This window comes from Paracoccidioides brasiliensis (genome assembly GCF_000150735.1).
Source record: "Paracoccidioides brasiliensis Pb18 unplaced genomic scaffold supercont2.3, whole genome shotgun sequence".
In the NCBI taxonomy this organism is placed as follows: domain Eukaryota; kingdom Fungi; phylum Ascomycota; class Eurotiomycetes; order Onygenales; family Ajellomycetaceae; genus Paracoccidioides; species Paracoccidioides brasiliensis.
The window spans coordinates 2,445,218-2,467,233 of record NW_011371360.1 but is presented as its reverse complement, the minus strand read 5'-3'; the positions used below and the strand labels follow the sequence as shown (position 1 = coordinate 2,467,233).

Below are 22,016 nucleotides of genomic sequence, written 5' to 3'. Positions count from 1 at the left end.
CCTTCCATCCAATTTCTCTCCTCTAGCCCCTATCTTCTCTTTCTCCCTTTTCTCCTCTCCACATCCTCAAGCGAATTCAAGCAGAAACGTTCCTTGCATACACATCTCCAGTCATGAAGAACGTTTCGCGGTTCTTCAAGTCAGGGAAAGACAATCCCTCCGATGGGTTGGAGAGACGTACAACAGCTGACCGAGAGAAGGGAAGAGATGAGTTGATTGATACCCCAGTACCGTTTCTGTCATGGCGTTCCTTTGTCATGGGTGTGTTCGTCTCGATGGGCGGGTTCGTCTTCGGTTACGATACGGGGCAGATAGCGGGACTGCTGGAGATGAAAGACTTCTTGAGACGGTTTGGAGAGCCCAAGCCTTCCGGTGATGGCTATTTTTTCAGCAACGTCCGCGCTGGTTTAATTGTTAGCCTGGTATGTGCCCCTTCCCCCTTCCCCCTTCCTTCTCTTTTACTTTTTTTTTTCTACCTTTTTTTTTTTATTATTTTTTTTCTTTTCTTTTTCCCCCTTACGTTGTTTCGGTTTCGTTAACATTTGGACATAGCTCTCAATTGGAACGCTCATAGGTTCATTGCTTGCTGCTCCTTTGGGAGATCGGATTGGGCGTAAATGGTCGATTTCCGGTTGGTGTGTGGTCTTGAGCGGCGGTATTCTCGTCCAAATAACTTCAGACACTCCAAGGTGGTATCAAATAGTTGTTGGACGTTGGATTGCTGGTCTTGGTGTTGGTGCCCTTTCGTTATTGGTACCATTATATCAGGGCGAGAGCGCCCCCCGACATATCCGTGGAGCGATGATCAGGTAAGCTTCTCTTGGCCTCCAGCTAGCGTCTACCGTTGCGTTACGGTTTTTTTTTTTTTTTAAAAAAAAAAAAAAAAATACTAAGTATTCTTCTAGTTGCTATCAACTTTTCATCACGTTGGGTATTTTTGTTGCCAATTGCATTAACTACGGCACCGAATCCCGCAATGACAGCAGTGCATGGCGGATTCCAGTGGGTATGACCTTCGCTTGGATATTGATTCTAGGCGTTGGGATTTCGCTGTTCCCGGAGTCCCCGCGCTATGACTATCGCACCGGACACATTGAGAGAGCGAAAACGTCAATGATGAGATTCTACGGCGTACCGCATAACCATAGACAGCTCCACTTGGAGCTAGAAGAAATCCGTCTGAAATACGAGGAGGAAAAGACCGTGAAGGACCAGCCTTGGTATGAAATATTCATCGCACCACGAATGGCCTATAGGCTTGTCCTGGGAGTGTCGTTACAGGCTCTACAGCAGCTCACAGGGGCCAATTACTTTTTCTATTATGGGACGACGGTGTTCAAAGGCGCGGGCATCGAAAACAGCTACATCACCCAGATTATTTTGGGTGCTGTTAATTTCGGATCCACGTTCCTAGGCTTGTACAATATCGAGCATTTTGGCCGTCGCAAGCCTCTGATATTTGGCGCACTCTGGATGTTCATCTGCTTCCTTGTGTTTGCCTCAGTAGGCCATTTCCGTCTAAACCTGGAGGATCCTACACTCACCCCCGGTCCTGGGAAGGTCATGGTGGCATTTGCATGTCTGTTCATACTAGGGTTTGCTAGTACCTGGGGCCCGATTGTGTGGGCCATTGTCTCCGAACTATACCCATCCCGCTATCGTGCGAGAGCTATGTCTTTCGCCACAGCGTCAAACTGGCTATGGAACTTTTTAATTGCCTTCTTCACACCGCTTATCACAGGTGATATTGGGTTCAGGTATGGGTACGTTTTCGCCGGTTGTCTGTTCCTTGCCGCATCAACTGTATACTTGTGTGTTATCGAAGGCAAAGGTCGAACCCTCGAAGAACTTGATGCAATGTACATCATGCGTGTTCCAGCGTGGAAGAGCGAAAATTTTGTTCTGCCACCGCTCGAAGGTCAGCAAGATCGGCACTCCAAAGAATCATTTAGTCACAATAACGATGTTGCGAAAACGGAAGGCGACGATTGCGGTCGAAATAACTAGGCTACTTGTCCAGTTATGTCCCACTCCTCTCGCTAGTGTTACGCATTAACCAAGGAATGAGTCTAGCAAGCTGTACAATATATATTATGTTTCACTATTATATATAGAACCAATATCCTGACTCGCAGTCTTCGCCGTCTCAGCCAAATGGAGCTTGTCACACCGAACATCCTCTTAAGCTTGAGACATTAGTCTTGCCCCTCCCCCCCCCCCCGGGCGGCTGGCGCCAGGTGCTAAAGATATTCGTTAAGCGAGGTATCCAGCATCAAAGAGAGCCAATGTAGAACTGGAGAGTTGACGACAGATTTGTAGGGTGAGGAAATTAGAGATGTTTTGTCATAGGATATTATTATACTCTGGTTGCATATTAAGGCTCTGGGCCTTTCGCTGTGAAGTTTTATTTTGTGGCTCACTTTTCAGGATGATTTCCATAGATATCCTATAATTATGAGCAGATCGCTGGTTTAGTTTTTATGAGACAAAAACTTTTCAAGATTTCCAAACGGGAATTTTCCCTTCGTCCCCAATTGTTACTATGATTGTGGATTGAAAATTGCCCGCCCGCGGTCGAACGATGTCGAACGATGTCGAACGATGTCGAACGTTCTTCAACAAAATCCCTTCCGGCTGTCACGCAACTTGAGTAGTAGTTCAACACACTCCCTCTTACTCCTTTCAATGAATAAATGCATATTTTGTAGCATTAAGCATGAGCTTATCTTTCTTGAACGATGATACGACTCAATACCAACAACGCTTGGGATAATCCAGAGCGGGCAACACAATTTTACCCTATTGTGTCTTTAAGGTCTCCGCCACCAGAGACCGACCCCCTGAAAACACAGCCTCAGCTAAATTTTTGGGTGGCTTGTTGATATCGCCAGTTATTCCCCAGCATCAACTTACGGCTCGACAAGCCTATATAGATAGATATATTGTCTTTTGCTTGCTCGTCACGAATATCAGTTTAAGCGCAGAGAACTTCATAGCACTGGTTCGTCGAGATATATCAGCTCCAAGCATTGATAATCGAACGGCTCTGAGTCTTGGCATTGCCATAACCATGGAGTCGAGATTTTGCAACCTTTCCATCGTTGTGTTGCTGAAGCATGAAACTCCCTACAAGTGACTTCCTTTCAGATAACTATTCTATACGCGGGTGAGGCTTCCGAGGCGAGCTTTCAACGATACGACATGTTCCCATACCACCGCAACATTCAATGCTGGCAAGAGGTAACGCGGGCAACCCGGGGAGCTTGGAAAGTCGATGTATCATCAGCATCTATGATAACCCTGGTAGGTGGAACAAGAGTAACATCCATGGGTCCATGGATGTTTGCGCCAAATGTCGATGAGATGCTGAGCAACATATGCAGGTTCCAGCGGCTGATGGAATGATGTCCTGTTTGTAGGTTGAGGCCCACTCCTTCGAAACCATATCAACTCTGGTTGACCCAATCTAAAATAAACACATATAACTATACCACACATACTGCTAATACAGATATCTCTCTTACAGCATCGCCGCCGTGATTCAACTCCAGGGTTAGGGCTAGGGTTAGGGTTACTTAAGGGCAAGGTCCAGAGAAACATGACAACATTACCAACTACAATATCAAGAGCAAATGTTCTACTATTAGCTTACTAATTTGCAATCTTGCACAAAATCTCACAATGTTATATTCTATTAGATATAATTAACATATTTAATTTAAAAATAAAATAAATAATTAAAATATATAAATTAAACATTAAAAACTATTAAAATTATTATATAAATATATAATATTTATTAATAATAAAATAAAATATTTTTAAAAATTATTTATTAGATAATATAATTATTATATTTTTATATTAATTTTTTATAATTTTTAAATATATATTATTTATAAAATATATTTAAAAAATAAAATAATAATATAAATTTTATATAAATAAATTAAATAAATTAATAAATAAATTAATGAAATTATATTTATTTTAATTTATATTAAAATAAAAATATATATGTAACTTATTTATTTATATATATAATTAGTAACATCACAACTTAAACTTATAATTAACTATAAATATTTTAGTATTAAAGTTGATATTCGTAGCTACCAAGTATATGAGACATTGAGAAATATGCAAAGGTTGAAGCTGCTTGCTTTATTTAATTAATGCTTCTTAAACTGAACCAACTATATCATATGAGAAAGTGTCTCAGGTCATGATGTGTGTCTCGGTTCATGGTGAAATACATTAACAGCTAATCTTATGTTTAGTTACTAATCATACTACACAATTCTTTACTCTTGTGAATTCGGTTTCACTCTCATGAATTTTTTCTTCTTTCCTACCGCCCTTCCCTGATGAATTCCCCCTTTGTGTATAGGAAGTGCTAGGGCTGTATTCAGTAGCACACCTGTAACAATCAGGATTTACTATCTAAAACAATGATAATTTCAAGTACAGCTAGTTAACCCTCCCGTTACATGGGGCCAAAAATGGGTTTGCGATAACAATAATTCCATTCAAGCGGTTGTATCTTGGGGAACTGACTTACAATCTAGCATCGTTCTAAATGCCAGAAGTTGCATATCTCTAAGAAGCCTCATTGAGAGAACTCAGAATATCAAGGTGTTAACACATTGAAGCCGGCTTTCCTACTTCCTGGACACCTAGCAATGTGAAGCATCTTAACCATGGGACCGGGGAGACTCAAAGCATCCAAAAGAAGGAAAGATTATTATGAATAAAACTTGTGCATTTCTGGACTTCGAAGAGGATTTTTGTTGACTCATCTTCAAATCACAATTTTCCTCTCAACCGGACTTCTCAACTCGCTTTGCGGTCTAATTACTCTTTTCCTCGTTAAGCACTGGTGTTGTGATTTTACACTTTGAACTCTGTCGTCCTGTGATGTTTGACCAACACGTCGGCAGCGTTACAGCTTCCTCACTGCTTCTCCATCGCTTGACTCATTCTTTGGCAGTCCAGTGAGTGGAAAACCACTCGAGAGCTCTTCCTTTTGTTTACGAAGAGGAATTTTTAATATTGACCTTAGTAATTGCTGTTGATAAGTGGCTCTGTGTAGAGAGTGGGGAGGTCTGGTATAACTAACTACGTGTAAGTAGAGAACCCGCGCTCATCACCGTTTAACAGCCAATGCCCAGGTATGATATGGCATCGGATGTTCTGGAAGTTTCCTTCCTCCAGTAAATTAGCCCCTATCTTTTGACTTTTCACAATCATGGGATATTGGATTTGTTGAGCCTATCAGAACGCCGCCTCCCCTTGATTACCATGAGATGGGACAGCCGAGCGTTTGGTACGACCCATTTAAATTGGTATATTTGTACGGAGGCTGGAGATATTTGCCCCATGCTTTCATTCCGCAGGTGGATGGCGGGAGAGCTGGATACTGAAATTGAAATTGCTTCTGGCAATAGCTCGTCATTTTCACAGTATACGATTCTTGGCATTCCATTTTGAGCTCAATCAGACAAGGCCTTTTATTCCCTCCGTGATAGGGGTGGTCAAATTCGAGTTCGAAAGAGAAAGTGGACAAATCTTAAGTTCTACCGGCTCCACGCTTGATGGTCAATATGGGCGCGAAGACTATACAGCCTTGAGGGTGGCAGAATATATACCTGCATTTGTAGAGAAGGAATTCTGATATACATGGGCGGCGTTTCTTCCATGTCGAATGATTGGATCCCGCAAACATCACTGGTACCGCTATCCATTTTTATCTCGACATCCACAGAGAAATGGTATGAGCAAGAAGCTACTGGCGGCTTCCCTCCTGGCCGTACCTCCTGCTGTGCAGTTTCTGCGTCAGAGGAAAATCGGGGACCCTGCGAGATGTAAGCCTATGAACTCCCACCTAACGAAAAGAAGGTCAAGGCAATTGAGAGGATAATGTTCTATTTTTGATTCTTCTAATTATATCCGTACCCAGATTCATTCTAGGCGGGGCTCGCAAAGTTGATCTTGTCCTTGCCGAAAAGGAATACGTCGATTTGGGCAAAGGTCCTCGTTCTCACCCTCATTCAAATGGATCACAATACCTATCACCTCTGCGTGAGTCCCATTCTTGTCACATTATCGGGGAACGCCAAACGCTCGTGGTCGGTGGCTCGATGCTGACACGCCGTCACTGTGACTCTCTGCAAACCGAACTTCGGCGCAACGGTCTTGGACTTTCGCCCTCACTGATTTACAATGGAAAGACCGCTATGATTCAGATGCTGCACCGTATCAGCGATCTCAGATTGTAAAGTCCACTACTCCTCCGGTGGAATCGAACCAAAATCCTGGAAATAGCGCTGCTGTCCAGGCCCTATTTCAATATACGAAAAAAGCTTTAGGCTCCAGAACAATTGACTGTAATCGAACTATAGCAAAAAGAGAGCGCTCCAGGTCCAGATCCAAAACCCGTTTCTAACGGCCTTGGGATCGATGTGTCGCCGGGGATGTGGGTGGCGGAAATTTTAGGAGCCATTATCGGTGTAGTGGTATTATTTTTCATCGTGAGCCAACTAAAGGCATACCGGAGGGCAAATACCGACCAGACCTTGGAGACCCTTGATTTCCAATTCCAAAATATTTCGAGGAGTTCACCGGTGACCAACACGGTTCCAACGATGGAATCTGGGTATGGCAGGCACCCTAGATACCAAGCAGCCTACAACAACTGCGTTTTGATGCAACAGGGGGAATATCAGGCTCACTCAGCTGAATCCTACGCCTGTATTTGAGATGTCAGCGTATCCTTCCAGAAAGAATTCGCAGCCTGCTGAGCTGGGTGGTAAAACGAAGCAACGAGCGGAGTTAGCTTGACGCGAGCGAAGAGAAGGTATCAACTTGTTGCTTTAGATGCAGGTAATCTGGGAATAGTTTTCAATATTCTAGTTAACTTTTTGTAAAATATATCCATTTGATCTTCCATTGAGACAGGTTGTTGTGCAATATAAAAATATATATACCTAGGCTCATAGATGTAGGTGTACTTTTTTGGGATTTTCTCGTTACGTGTATATGGATGTGCGAAATCCATATCAAATGGCCGACATCGAGTCGTATTTTTGTTTTCTCATAGAATGAAAGCATACCGCAAGACAGAACAATGAATTCTCTATTTCTTTCCAGTTCCGCCTTGAGCAGATTGTGACTTCTGGTTAAACTCAGCGAGGCTGTCGTTTCTGCAGTAGATGAAGTTTTCCACAATGGGAAACTCCTTTATATGCAACGATTTAACTCCTGTGTTACGGGCGAACAGTAGTCGAGCTTTGCCGACTTTTGTTATTCCCACCCCTTTTTTCTTTTCTTTTTTTCCCTTTTCTTTTCTTTTCATTTTTCCAGAGACAACTTTTGATATGAGTCATTCACAGAATCCCCAAATTTGTAACTCCATATCGAACCTAAAAATTGACAGAACGAACGGTGACAGTGCTCTACCAACGATTGGACCGAAGTTATATGCATTTATGCGAAACGTACTAATGAGGGAGGTGGGGATCTTGGATTTTGGCGGCGTTTGTTATGAGGATTCCTTTTTCGTCTCAGGGTGTGCTTTCTCGTATATCCAATCGTTCAGCCCAGCTCGATTTCTGTGGATGAGGGGTAACCATGTTAGACCAGCGACTCGGGGATTTTAGATCCAAAGCTTGGAATATTCGATAGGTTACCTTGCAATCTCAATGGCGTAGAATTGCATCCGAACGACTGCAGCCAGAATTAGCTAATGGTTAGCAAATACAATTCAATGTCTATCTCAAAGACTCTTTTTTGGGCTCTTCTTTTCTTTTCTTTTCTTTTCTCTTTTCTTTTTTTTCCTTTCTTTTTTCCCTTTCTTCTTTCTTTCTTTTGGATATAAAGGAAGGGAGAAACTAATCATACCAAAAATTGTCTCCTTTTCTCCATACTCGAATTTAGGATTCGCTCTTAAAAGAGTCCCGAAATTATAATCGTCAATCTTCTTGTCGTAGGGCATAATGAAATTTCTCCACCTCTCCTTGCCTTCTTTACTCTTCATCTGATCCTCGTCAATTGTCTCCGCGGGATTAAATTCCGGGAATAATTTCATAAAATTGTCGTATATCTCGTCGTCCATTTTCGTCAAGCGCAGTGTAGAACCCCGTCTCGATTCTAGGAGGGCCCAATATGTGGTCATTTGTTGGACAGCTGGAATAGCTGGGTTACTACGAGTGTCGTTCTGAGATCTTCAATGGATTTAACTCTTTATCCCCTGGAGAGGCGTACCTTTGACAGCGAACTGTTTTTCCATCTGGATTGAAAGCAGTAAAGGTTAGACGTCATCACATACAGATGTGAAAGTCCGGGTTTTGGCGGAGTAGCTTTAACTTACATCCTCCAAGTTTTGGGGATTTTCAGGGTCAAACGAGCTTGGTATCGACATGATCGGCGACGAATAGCTGTGCCGCTCTAGAGGATGGAATGATATATGCGAGAGAGTATACTTATGGCAGTTGTAGAAAATGTTGGTTAGCCCCCCAAATTTCGGTTTTAGATCTTGGTTAACTACAAAAATTCTGGCAGCGCTTAGTCATGGCAGAGATAGCCCCGCCACGGTAGCTAACCAGCGATTTCATTGTTGTTAGAAATGCCAGTATGGAAGTGACACGAAGATGGTTGTATTAATTATTATTTCCCGCAAGGACAGAAAGCCAGACTTGGGTTCTCAAACAGACTGTTCCATATTCCTTGGTTGCATTTACAACATGGCGGGCGGGGTCCCGTCCCCGGAAGAGGATCTGAATAAATTGCAAAAAGACTACAATATTCCACTTCAGAATTATTTGTTATGTTGAACTGCGCGTGGTAGTGATCACGAATGAGTTCATAAAACCCACCTCGGAGTGATTTGAGGAGTAAATTCCAAGCAGCAACTGCTCAACCCGCAAGCTGTAGACGGATAAGACTTTACAAGCTAAGTCATATGCCGCATCAGTGAATGAGAGGTACTTCATTAGTCCAATTCTGCAGTGGCAGAAGGAGTCAATATGCCATGTTTATTAGAGAATTGAGTGTCATGTCAAATCATGTCAAATTGATGGCCAGTTGAGGTGATTGGTATAATCACGTATGAAAACTGCGCCAATGGCAGATAGAACATGAATAAGAACACAGTTGGGAAGAATGTCATTACCATTTGTACTGTGCTTGCACAAAATACTGTATTGGAGATATTGCTCGCCGTGATTTAGCCATAAAAAAAGGTGGAGGGTTAATATGAAAGCAGTGAGCAATTTCGAAACGCCAGATGAAAAATATTTTATTTGACGGGAAACAATCATTATTCCAATTCTTCAAATCGTCCTTGTTCAAGAGCTGTCCGGACGCGGTTCTCGACATCAACCACGCCGGTTGCTCGTAGTCTGGAAAAAGCAGACGGGAATTGACTTAGCAAGGCGTCCACCATCAAATAAACATTGACCGAGGAGATAAAGCATACCTTTCAAAAAGAACAAATAATCTTTCCGCCTCACGCTCCTTTTCCTCCTGCGACATCTCCGGGCCCGTATCCCGCGGCTCTGCATCCCATCTCTGACCTGTAATAGGATTCACGTTCGGATTAAGCTCACCGCCTCTGGATGTATTGGAACTGAATGCTTCTTTTGCCGTCTCTGGAACAGGCATATCATGAGACATTAGGAAGCCAGCTGCAAATCCGTAGCCTACGTTTCTCACGAAATCGGTCGCATCGCTACCTGAAAGCTCAAACATCAACGCCGATATCCCTTCACGCAGACTCGGGGCTACGGGGGAAGTCGACAGGCGCAGGAGTCGCGAGGAAAGCGTATTCGATTGGCCAATGGGGAGGTCGTGGTCGTCGTCTTCTGGCAGGAGGAGCCATTCCATATATTTTCGCGGACCTTCGGGAGCAAAGGAGTAGATTTTTCGTAATAATGTGAGGAGGGGAACGGCTAGTGTTTCGAGGTGTTCGGGTTTATGCATCGCGACAGCTTGGTCGAGGATATTTATCATCTTGTCCACGTTGCAGTTTTGGTCAAATTTGGGAAAGAGTGGATTTGTTCCGAAGTGTTTGCTTTTCTTTGCTTCGAGATCAAGATTAAGAAGGGAATTGATGAGATAGTTCACGGGAGCCTGTAGTGGTGGGGTTGGAATTTCTATGCGGCTCAGAATCTTGAGGATGTGAGGAATAGAGATGGAAAATGTATCGCCTCTGTGGGGATAGAAGTTGGTGATGTTGAACATGAGTTTCAATGTTTCTGAGAGCGCAAGCTCGTCCATTTTATCAAGCTTCTTCTTTTTCGCTTTAGAGAATCGTTTCGAATGTCGATATATGTGCTATTTTCGCGGATTAGATTTGCATTTCTTTCTTTCTTTCTTTCTCTCTTCTTTTTCTTTTAGAAGTGCTGTTACGTTCGGGGGCGGACGATAGGCTCATACGTTATTGATGCTTTCACCCAGAGCATTGTTCTCAAATAATTTATCGAAATCCAAGTTAGAGTCATAGGTGGATAAGAAGAGTAAACGTGACGCTAGAAATTCATCGTCGGAATTTTCTTCCTGTAGCAGAAGACACAGTCCCTATTAGCATATAAAGGCAATTTTTCAATAGAGGCTCTTTCCTCACCTTGAGCTTCTCTGCGACGTCAGGTCCATGACCTAGGTCCACGAAGATCTGCCGCATGTCTTTTTCAAGGAGAAGGGCGTTTGCAAGACAGCGGAGAGCTTCGCGCGATATCGCCGGCGATCGTCCCTCGAAGCCATAATGGGCCAGTATTCTTATCCCCTGAATGTAATGTCAGAGTAGGCGTATTTCTAGTGTCCCTGCGTAGGTGCTGTCTTGTACCTCTCTCGAATATATGGCGTCTGCATTTAGTGGATTGCGCCCATGAACTCGCAGCTGCTGGAGAATCTCGATGAGCCCTGCTCGCGGAACCGAGAACAGTGTCAGAGAGGGAATCTGCATTTCCATGTCCAGTGTACATAAACTGAGGTATCTGAAGAACGTACGGGAAGACTGAAGCTTATTTGATTTCACATCTTTGGCAAGAGCATCGACCAGCTGCAATACTTCAACGAGCTTCTCTGTTACGGGCAAAATGCAGGTGTGGTTAGCGGGCAAGTACACAAACTGCTCAGAAACTCCAATAGAGCAAATGAAACGGGGCAGATTCTCGAATTACACACCTTTCCCTTCGAGTTCGCGAACTTCCATTTTGTATAGAAATGAGAGATGCTGAAGCGAAAATCGGGCGGAGCAAGGGGGTGTGGAGACAGGGAGGGGTGTTCAGAGAAATAACTCTCATGCGCAAGCCGGCGCGGGGCAATGACGAAATGGCAATTTGAATGATAAACTAGATAAACTAAGTTACAGCTGACCGTCGCCAGCCCAGTAAGTTAGTTTATCGAAGAAGGGGGGGGGGGGGGGGGAAGGGAATGAGTTAGGATTAATACTGAGAAATGTGCTCCGCAGAGATATAATAGAAATAGACCGCCAGACATACGAGCCTGGGACTTGTCAGTAGGGTGGTTTGTGACGTTTTCCCAAGAAGCGCCTGACCGACTGCTCCGGGCCAAGCAGCTGCTGGGCAGCCAAGATTTCTCCGCATTCGGGCAGTTTTTCTGCCTTCCCAGCTGTCACGTTGAGCAGTTGACTGTGAAGATTTTCATGCATGGGGATGTTCTTTTTCCCCTGTTCCTCTTTTTACAAAAATACTGGGTTCCAATTTGCTCTTCTACGTAAAAATAAGAACTAAATCCTCCTATCAGGAAACAAAAAAAAGAAAAGAAAAAAATATGTGAGGGAGGGAAAGAGGGCATGTATCTCTGTGACAATCTCAAATGGGATATTGCTCTGACTACCATCCTTGCTTGGGAGACAGATCGCTTCTAAAAGGAATAATCTATGCCTAGGAACAGTACATACATATTAATAGAAGGTGATGTTGATGAAGATGAGGACGGAAAGTCGCATCCTTCTTCTGAGCATCCCCTCTGGTGGAATTGATGCCGACCAAGCAGATAAGCGAGTAACTACCCATCTGATTGTTCTCCAGGTAACAAAAGAGTCCGCCAGTCTTCGGCCATTCCGAGGAGAGAGAGCTGGGATCATACAGCAGACCGTATACTGCATACTCATACGGGGGTGGAGCAACAATGAGCGGTGGCCAAACGCTACAACCCAATGGTCTCAAAGACCAAAAATCCCCCCCCCCCCTGTTGGACTATCACATGGGTAAGTGGTGGTGGGGAGCAGCAAAACCTGGGCGCTCTGTATTTATTTGAGAAGGACGACTGCCCAAGTCCGTGGGCCAATAGTCAGTAGCGTCTAGGCGTAGGAAAAAGGCGTTGGAGACTCTTGAATCATAGCAGCAATAAGGAGGATGGAAGTATTATTGATCTGTTTAATAAATAATGGGGGTAAACTATCTTAAAACTCTGTGCAACCACAATGCCGGAGTGCCCAAAGCTCTTTGATGGGAGCTCAATGGAGCTTGGGCCTTGAAACAAAGAAGCCAGTGGAGAGGAGTGGATCCCATTGTTAAGCTGTTCATCCTGGTTGGGAGGGAGAAATAGCATTCAATAATGATACAAGGTGCAGTTTGCATCAAGCCAATGCCTTAACCAGGTGTTTGTACCAAGAAAACAAACTTGGCGTAAGACTGGCCTCAAAAATGGATGTTGGGATGTGCACGGACATTAGTGCGAGAAAATCTCCTAAAAACGGAACACTTGCAGAGCAACTTCCAAGAAGTTTCTTACATCGTACGCAGTATATGCCATGTGGGTACACGTTACTCTGCAGGATCTAAATATAAAACTGTCGCGAAGTCCTTGTTGGGTCATCCCAACCTCCACATTATTGAAAATTGTACGGAGTATGAAAGGACCGTAACGTAACGTAATTCCAACGGCCTCCGATCTTTCCGTAGAATTGGTCAATGGAGATCTCAACAACGCCTTGACGTTGTTTTTAAATTTTGTTGAACATTAAAATTATATATAGAAGACAGCATATAATAAATGTTTAAAATTAACTAACCCAAGAGGGATTGCTTGGCTTAATAAGCTGCCCAGAATATGAAAATCGTGTTTTCGGAGCAGGTTGAAATAGATCCAGGTGTAGAAGAACTCTGAGAAAAGATATCATCTAGTTCCACTGGTGGCAGCTGTGTGGAAGGTCTGATTGCTACTTCGGGCAGGTTGTATTTAGAGCTTTTGAGTGGTTTTGGATCTCATCGTTATCTTCTTTGTAGGCCTCTTTGGCACCTGCACCTGCGCCTGCTCAGCTATTCTCACCTCAAGGTTGTGCAGCCGTACATTGTTCCCTCTCGTTTTGCTGTTGACTTGTTGAATCCTCTATTCCTTCTCTAAAATAATATAAAATTCTGAAATACGATCTCATATTGATAGAAGTTAACTTTAATTTCTTTAGAATCATACTTTAAAAATATTTAAACTTTGCAATATCATAGCAGTAGATAAATCGAAATAAGAACTTCAATGATGAATTCAGAGATGAAGAAGTATCAGCACCTTTAGATCTGCATCATAATGAGAGCAGACACTGAGGTTGAGTTTATTATATATCACATATCACTTTTAAATATGAATTGAGATTAACTGATGGAATGAATTCTTTATTCTTTTAAGGTAAACAGGACATTAAAGTTTAAAGTTTGAAGTTCAGTTCTATTCTGAGGCTGCTAGCACTGAACTGCCATCACTAATTAGAAGTTGCTGTCAACGTGTCAATAGCAGAGTGTTGCTGGGAGTTAATCACTATCAACTCATCAATAAGTCGAGAGTAGACAGGAGTTAATCGTCGTCAACTCATCAAAAAAAGCGCCGTGCTGGGAGACAATCTTTGTTAACACCCTGATGGCTCAGCCGATTGCTACTTGTGTGATGATTGTTTTCTAGTGAGCTGACCTATTCTGCTTTAAGGCGGGCATCCTTGGATACGTCAATTCTGCTTCGTTTTGACGAGTGGGCAAGCGGAGGCATTGTGTGTGTGATGAATCGTATGAAGCCCATTTCAAAGACTTTCACAGCAATAAAGGGACATCCAAGGCATTTAACAAGGTTGGAGAGATGCGGAAAAGGCAGCCATAGGCCAAATTCTTCGAAAGTTAAACGATCTGATAAGTTGAGTATAACTGAAACTACGTAAGGAGGCAACCACAAAAGGTTTGATCCAGCAAACGTCTCGGAAGATATGATATTCCGTGAAGAACTTTGACCTTCAGCCTCAACGTCGCGACTTCTAGGTCTTGGCGTGATTCTGCCATTTTGGACGCGTCCAAATGGGCCAAAGCGACGACGTTCGAACCACGACCGCCGACAACGGTCTTGACTCTCGACGGAGTCGAATTGCACTTTGGTTTTTGTTATCCCAATGGACGACGTCTTCTGATTTACTTTTCCCTTCTTTATTTTCCCCCTTTTTGTTCTTGGGTTGGTGGTTGGTTAGTTGCCGGTTTACGATAATACCTCTTGTTCTCCTGCCTCCATGAGACTGGACGCCCTCCACCATATCTCCGTATCTCCAAATATGGTTGAAGTCCTGAGCTTCAGTGCTCTTCCTACCCGTCCGCCCACTCCTCCCCGATCATCCTCCTTCAATTTGGCAGCGCCAAAGTCCGACATCCAGCAGCTACCCGGCAACCAAGCTCCCCTTTCGACTCCAGTCGACCGTTCCTCGCCATTGGATCTACCACCCCATCCTCAGTCCAGCTCTCAGTCAAAAAGGGTCAATTTCTCTCCTTTGACCAGCTATATCAAACCTCCGTCCTTCACAAATTCGAATAATCCTAAGACGAGAACGCCCCTTAGAGCCCTGCTACCCTCGAATCAATATAAACCATCCAAATCGATCCTCAAAACTTCCTGCTCCTCCCCAGCCTCCTCCCCGCCTGATGAGCAGCTCACCAATCCATCCGAGAATCTACCTGCCATGCTAGAATCAATCACCAACCAGCTCGCAGGCGAGTCTCATGCATCAAGAGCTGATGCATACCAACATCTCCTGGGCGCCCTGACCACTTATGAAAACATTCCAGATGAAGATGCATTGGCAGAGAAGGTTGAGTTCTTTTCACAGTGTATTCGGAGGGATATTTGTGAAGTATCGGGGACCTACCAACCCCTCGATGTCAAACTCGTACGCCAGGCTTTGAACTTGTTTGCCATGTTCATATATAAACCAAGGCTTTCGTCGCGAGTTTCCGAAGATCTAAAAGTTACCATCATTGATCATATCATTTCCTCTCTCCAGAATCCGAATGTACCAAAGGTTGTTGTCATCGAGTATATGCGTGTTCTATCCATACAAAGCTTTTCGCCAAAAGTTATGACGGCAAACCGAGTGACGCTCTTATTGACTGTGCTCAGAGATATTACAGACCGTGTGGAAGGCAAAGCGGTGGTTGCCCAGCGCCTGGCTATTTACGAAAGGCTCTTGTTCTTACCGCAGTCAGCAATGGCAGCCCATGCCGAGCTGTGGATCGATCAACTGGTGACGGCCCTTCTTCATAATTTCAAGGAAGTACGAACAAGAGCAATCAGGTTTGGCAAGCTAGCTGCGGTAGTTTTGGGACCAAATTTTACTGTTTCGATTGTGTTAAAAGACGTCCTCGACTATACTCTATCAGACTCCACTCATTTGATTACAGAGGTCTGCGGTCGGCTGACGGAGATGATCTCAGACCCCGAGGCTGGTCCGCACGTTCCGCAAATATGGAGTGTTATTATCCTCTTGCTGCGAAGCAGGCGATGGTCGATAGGCAGCTGGTCTCAGTTAAAGGAGTGGTTGCTAGTGATACAGAAATGTTTCAACTACAGTGATCCAGCCACGAAATCACAAGCCCTGATGGCATGGGATTTGTTTGTTTACGCTTTACCACCTAGCGAGACGACAGGTAAAGATATCACTAAAATATTATTTCGACCAATCCTCTCTCAACTTGAGCGAAAGAAGACCGATAAACAGGGGATTCTACTCAACCAAGCGTTTGCCAGTTACCATAAACTCCTTTATTATGCCTTTCGACCTTCGGCGTCTCATAGCCGCCTGGACTTACTCTGGACCACATATATCAAAACCCCATTTTCGGGACATCTGAATTCGGAGCCAACAAATAACAAGCGACTATGTCAGATATTGTCTTCACTACTCTGGAATCAACAGCCAAAAATTTGGGAGGAAGATAAAGTTAAGATTAACAAAGCGACAACTCTTAAACCCGAAGATCTACCAAGACTGGACTGTAAATGGGTTCGATCCCGGCTTTCAATAGTTCTCCCTGTTTTCGAATCGCTTTTCAAGTCGTCAGTTTGGAATGACAATGAGCTACAGGAGTCAGGCATTGGACTAGCTTGGATAAATCTTTCAAAGGCTCTGGCCGACGCTTCCAATAAGGAGATTACACCCTCTCCGGAATCTATGCAAGCACTTGCTAGTATCCTGGGCACATTGCAACGGATCTGGAAAGCGGCGCCGTCGTCATTAAATGCAGACGGGATCGAGCAAAACGATACTTTTTACAGTCGATTTCACTTTCTTGTGAAAACAATTATCTCATTTGTTGGACCAAATCCATTTACAGATAAGTTGCTTTTGAAAACGTCTCAAGAGACTTTTCAAACTGCTAACACACCTACGCACCATCGACGGAAGTTGAATACTAATGTCAGATCTCCCATGCTTCACTTGCTTCACATGATTACGACTTCACCACCACCATTACCGACCACTGGCCAGACATATTTCCAACTAATTCACAGTGTAATTGCAATGAGTGTACAAGGACGAACATCAAGGAATGCTAAACTAAAAATATTCCGCCAATTCGCAGATCTATGTTTAGAACCGTGGGGGAATGCTTCGGATACAGATAAACAAACCCTGCCAACCCGCCAATACCTATGGCAAAGTGTAGCGAAACTGGCGAAGGAATGTCTAACTGCTTTCCCAATTGAAACGGAGCTGAAGAATCGTGATGATTCGGCGCCGAACGATTATGAAAAAGTGATTGCTATCCTCACCGCAGGATCTGGCTTCGATCTGGCTTCTTTGGAATGGTTTCAACTGCTTGATTCATTTAGTTCTGTCGTTCAGGCTGAAAGGGGTGAAAATGCCCTTCCTTCCATTCTTGAAACCCTTTCAGGGGCAATTCGTTCCCAGCCGTTACCCTCTGCTACGAGCTGTTGTTCAGCTCTCCTCGATCTTGCCAAATTCTCTTCAAACCAAGAGCAATCCCCGTCTCCGCTTCATCCTCCAATTGCAAAATCGACGACGTTTCAATACCGCCACCCTCAATTTCATTCATGGAACAATTTAATAGACGCGGCTGGTAGGCTGCTAAAGGAACTTTATCAACACCTAACGGAGATCGACTCTGGGCACGTAGTAAGATTCTTGGACTCTATGACCCAGTTTCTTGGCCGATGCCCATCGTCATTTGGTCCAATTTTGCTGAGCAAGACTCAGGATTCTTTGGTCTTATGGATTACTGACCGCGATGGTCTGCTCATTACTAGACCGGATGTGGATGACGTAGTAATTGCTTCAGTAAGTTGAATATATTTTTTCCCCCCTTACGGTAAATCAGTATTGATGGTAATAGGCTCGATCATTGATACGTTCGATTACCGCGCTTCTCCAAAAATCTGCTGATTCCGACGATAAACTATTACAAACCCTAGCGACTCTTATTTCGTCTGGCTTGGAATCGAGGCATAAATCTACAGTTAACAGTTTCATAAAGCTGTGGAATGACTCGTTTGGCTCGAAAGAAAAGTTGGAATATCCCGAAAATGTGGAAACGGTCCTGAGGAGATTGAAGCCATTTGTGCAACTTCTGTTACCAAACTTTCCGCCAGTGGTCGGCCACACGGTATGTATAATGCTCATGTTGATATAAATTGTTCTAACATTGGTTTAGGTTGATCCTCTGTCTCCCGAATTTTTAAGTTCCCGGGAAGAGGTGACAAGATCTGAGACCCCAATTAAACTCCTTGAGCGGCCCAATAAGTTTTTCAAAGTTTTGTCTGTTTCTCCTGCACCAACCGCCACGCCGGCAGGCGTAAACAGAGCCCGTCGAAGAAAACGAAGTTCTTCCAAAATTACAACACCTAAACCTCGACTTCGTCACGATGACTCTCAGATTCAATTTGTCCCTGTCGAGTCCTCACCTGCAAATGACGTCGCTGGGGAGTCACAAGTGCTGACAGAACATCAGCAAGAGGTCAGAGACAGGCAAAGAGGAGAAGCTGCAAAGTTATATCCAGTTTTCCGTTCACCTGCCTCCCAGCCTGGGCAAGTTGCAGCTCTGGCAAAGTTGGGAGATTTGGAGACCGCAGAGAATAGCCCGCCAACCCCTATGCTTGATATTGCAATGACTGCTAATGATGAGGAATTCCTGGGTTCTTCACCAACTCCAACTTCCAAAAACTCAGTCGCTCAACCTGATCAAATGATTGGATCATCTCTAGCATATTCTTTCGACACAACCGATCTTCATTCTGAGGGTCCTCCCTCATCCCCCCCTCAAATCCAGTCTGAAGATAACCTGCCCGTTGAAGCGTCTGAGGTTAAAAGAATTTCCGAGCTTAAAGACGAGGATATCACATTGAATGGAGACGTGTCTTCACCACCAGGGAGTTCACCAACACCAACCAGTGGTGGTACTGGCTGTCGCAGAGGTGTTCTTGGCTCAAGGAAAAAGTCAGAACAGAAGACTATAGAATCCATCAGCACCACAAGTTCGGAAACTCTTGAAGAGACCCCAAAATCAGAATATCTTACGAATGTACAGTCAGATATGCTGGGCATAGCACCTCCTGAACGCAGCAGTGGCCTTGAGAAGCGGCCCGTCCACACGAGACGAAGCTCCCGCATTCCAAATGTTGAGTGCGATAGGATTGACATTATTCCAGACTCGTTCAGTGATGATCTTGAGAGGCAAATAGCGTCCCAACTCGAACAGGACCTAGAGTTGACGATGGATATGGAAGTGGGGGGGAGTCAAGGAATACAGGGACCTGATGCTTCAATCGTGACGAGGTCGATGAAACGAAAACGGGGCAACGAAGTATCATCCCAACGCGATCGCGCTAAACGAGTTTCTCCAAGTAATAGAAGCCTCTCTGCGGCTGACGATATAATCCCTTCAAAAAGTATCAACACTCATCTGGAAAATACTCCTGTTGAACATCGTGCTTCGCAATCGGATCGGCCAAACCGATCACGACGAAAGATGACTTCAATGCTAGCTTCTACAGAAGCTATCCACCCGCCACCAGACACCGGGAGAACCTCTATTTCTTCCAGTCAGCGCAAAACCAAGAAACGAAGATCCTTGCGCCTCAGCTGTCGGTCATCACTACCTGAACTTTCGATGGAGCAAACCAACCAGCAAACGACTCCCCAATTATCACCCGATCTCGAAATGGAACAAAGCCCCACAGCAGCTGTGAAAATGGATGATCAGCCCGAGCGTCCGGTTGCAGCAGAAGCATCTTCTGGCTCCACTGAACAGCAAGATCAACCTAGCAAACTGGGAAGTCCGGGCGCAAGTATTCTTGCTTCTCTACGGTCAGTGTTGGGGTCAATCAGGACAGCCACATTCGGGAGATCAGTGCTCCGTGAGATTGATGATGTGATGTTTGACATTAAAGCAGAAGCCCATGACGCAGCAAGGAGGCATGAGAGAAACCTATAAGAGCACTGCGCTCTGTTTAGTCGCACTCCTTATGCTCCTCCAGCTTTTGTTTTCTTTTGTATTCTATAATTCCTTCCCCCCCCCCCCCCCCCCCGAATTATTTCACCTTATGGTGTGACATTGAGAGGTTTTTATGTTATCTGATTGTGCATGGTGTGTATGGGTCTGCTGTAGTAACATTCATGAAATCGCCAGGCTGAGGGCGGATCAATGAATATTCAGTCTTTCTCTGGTTGTCAGCATTTGGTTCATGCCAGATGTAACAATGATTGATCTCTTTACCCTAGCTGTTACTTCTTAGTAATGATAAATGCAACACATAACTGGTGATTTGCTCTCAGGATGCTTGAGATGGGAAATTTTTCTTAATACACAAGTAGTTATAGATCACCTGTCATCATGCTCACACGCTCACCTGTAGAGACATGCAGATAAGGAGAAATCAATTTGTTTGGCAGATTAGTTAGTTACCATGAGCTAAATTTGTGTGTATCAGGGGATGCTCGTGGTTCCTAAGGCTACCCATAGGCTTCCCTCTCCTGGACACCATGCATTGTCGTCTTTATTGGCATAGTCTCCTTCGTTAAGTGTAAGGAGGATTGTTTCATGTCTGCGGCCGCTACCCATGGTCTAGAATAATTCGCTGCAGTCTTGTCCCTCCTAGTTCTATATCTGCTTTGCCTTACGCTGAAACCTAATACTCCAATGCCCCACTACCTACACTCCAATTTCCATCTACATGTCTCTCTCCGTACCTAATCTATCTTCTTCCGTCTTGTGTGTCGTTTTCTTTTTCTCACACCGTCCTAGTTATTTAGCAGCCACCACCATTCAGTTTTTTGGTCACACACACACACACACACACACACACACACACACACACACACACACACATACACACACACACACACACACCTCCTGCTCATACATAACTAGTTGTACATCGCCTGCCCCATCTAGTTGATAATGGAGCGCGCAAATAAACCTACAGCAATTCCAGTGCACTCTCCGCTCCCGCAGCCCACTATCTCCGTGCAAGAAGATCAAGTCCAGGCTTCACTGGCCTCCGGCGAATCCGTCACTGTCAATCTGTTTGGCGCGACTGTCGTGTCCTGGAAGCTTGCCAATGGCGAGGAACAGCTTTTTTTGAGCGAGAAAGCTGCGCTGGATGGGTCGAAGCCAATACGCGGCGGGATTCCATTGGTTTTCCCGGTTAGTAAAACACAAATTACCCGCGCTCCCTCATTGTTTTTCACCAAACTAGATTTTAATAACTTCATCATCTGTCTATCCGTTAAGATTATCCAATTGTCGAGAAAGGTAAATTGCTGACTTGGGTATGCTGGCTTCTTTTCGGTACCAAAATCTATAGGTTTTCGGCCCTCCTCCCAAAGGCCACGCCACTTCCGCACTCCCCCAGCACGGGTTCGCCCGCAATGTACATTGGGAATTTCTTGGGAAATCGACTTCCGAATCAGAGGGACAGAATGGCGATAGCAGCGTTAAGCTTGATTTCGGCCTGTCGATGAGCATGTTGGGTGACAAGTTCAAGAAGGATTGGCCGTATAATTTCGGTCTTCTGTACAGTGTTACACTGAGCAAGGGCAGCCTCATCACGTCGCTGCAGGTCCAGAATAAAGGTGCACAGCCGTTTGATTTCCAGGCTTTGCTACATTCGTACTTCAAGGTCAAGGTATTTATGTTTTCATTTATCCACCCAGTTCTACAATAATATATTGCTCTCTGTTTCCGGACGTATCCTCTTATTGCCACTTAAGCCTGTCCTTCCAATGCAGTTGCAGCGCAAGAGGGCAACAACCTGTTCAATTAAATTAAATATGTGTTCTAACAAAACCACACAGGATATTACCAGAGTCCGCCTTCTAAACCTGCAGTCAACAACATACGTTGACAAACTGCTCAACGCATCGGTTCATGTCGAATCCTCCCCGGCCCTCTCATTCACCCAAGAAACGGATCGCATCTATCAATCTCTTGATCCAACCGTACCCATCATCGTTGCCGACGCAGACAACAACAACAGCCCCATCTTCTCAATTACCCGCGAATCTCTCAATGATGTCGTGGTGTGGAACCCTTGGATCGAGAAGGCGAAGGGAATGGCCGATTTCGCACCTGATGATGGTTATAAAAACATGATTTGCGTTGAGGCCGGATCAGTTGCGGGATGGCAGACGTTGGAAGCAGGTGAGTCGTGGGAGGGTGGCCAGACAGTGAGGAGTAAACTCTGAAAGCCGTTGGCAAATCTCCCACTGGAGTAACACGGAAATGGATTGG

At 44.5% G+C, this 22,016-nt stretch overlaps 6 protein-coding genes across 6 annotated transcripts; 4 read left to right on the top strand and 2 right to left on the bottom strand.

Moving 5' to 3' along the window:
- Positions 1–113: 113 nt before the first annotated feature.
- PADG_03124 (uncharacterized protein) lies at positions 114–2,007 on the top strand (the record flags this gene model as incomplete). The annotated part of the gene is made up of 3 exons (XM_010760444.1): positions 114–422; positions 553–809; positions 906–2,007. 3 exons carry the CDS (start codon positions 114–116, stop codon positions 2,005–2,007), a joined length of 1,668 nt encoding a protein of 555 aa, XP_010758746.1.
- Positions 2,008–5,697: 3,690 nt separating this feature from the next.
- PADG_03122 (uncharacterized protein) lies at positions 5,698–6,840 on the top strand (the record flags this gene model as incomplete). The annotated part of the gene is made up of 5 exons (XM_010759967.1): positions 5,698–5,864; positions 5,960–6,159; positions 6,231–6,331; positions 6,402–6,655; positions 6,714–6,840. 5 exons carry the CDS (start codon positions 5,698–5,700, stop codon positions 6,838–6,840), a joined length of 849 nt encoding a protein of 282 aa, XP_010758269.1.
- A 700-nt stretch (positions 6,841–7,540) lies between these two features.
- On the bottom strand, positions 7,541–8,419 carry PADG_03121 (uncharacterized protein; the record flags this gene model as incomplete). The annotated part of the gene is made up of 5 exons (XM_010760443.1): positions 7,541–7,610; positions 7,689–7,725; positions 7,900–8,184; positions 8,263–8,287; positions 8,369–8,419. The coding sequence occupies 5 exons, from the start codon at positions 8,417–8,419 to the stop codon at positions 7,541–7,543; spliced, it is 468 nt and encodes a 155-aa protein (XP_010758745.1).
- An 897-nt stretch (positions 8,420–9,316) lies between these two features.
- Positions 9,317–11,209, bottom strand: PADG_03120 (uncharacterized protein; the record flags this gene model as incomplete). Its single annotated transcript, XM_010760442.1, has 7 exons — positions 9,317–9,398; positions 9,476–10,332; positions 10,435–10,554; positions 10,622–10,780; positions 10,841–10,917; positions 11,005–11,079; positions 11,182–11,209. 7 exons carry the CDS (start codon positions 11,207–11,209, stop codon positions 9,317–9,319), a joined length of 1,398 nt encoding a protein of 465 aa, XP_010758744.1.
- Positions 11,210–14,506: 3,297 nt separating this feature from the next.
- On the top strand, positions 14,507–19,718 carry PADG_03119 (uncharacterized protein; the record flags this gene model as incomplete). The annotated part of the gene is made up of 3 exons (XM_010759966.1): positions 14,507–17,566; positions 17,622–17,891; positions 17,940–19,718. The coding sequence occupies 3 exons, from the start codon at positions 14,507–14,509 to the stop codon at positions 19,716–19,718; spliced, it is 5,109 nt and encodes a 1,702-aa protein (XP_010758268.1).
- Positions 19,719–20,684: 966 nt separating this feature from the next.
- Positions 20,685–21,970, top strand: PADG_03118 (glucose-6-phosphate 1-epimerase; the record flags this gene model as incomplete). Its single annotated transcript, XM_010760441.1, has 3 exons — positions 20,685–20,930; positions 21,091–21,411; positions 21,581–21,970. The coding sequence occupies 3 exons, from the start codon at positions 20,685–20,687 to the stop codon at positions 21,968–21,970; spliced, it is 957 nt and encodes a 318-aa protein (XP_010758743.1).
- Positions 21,971–22,016: the final 46 nt, after the last annotated feature.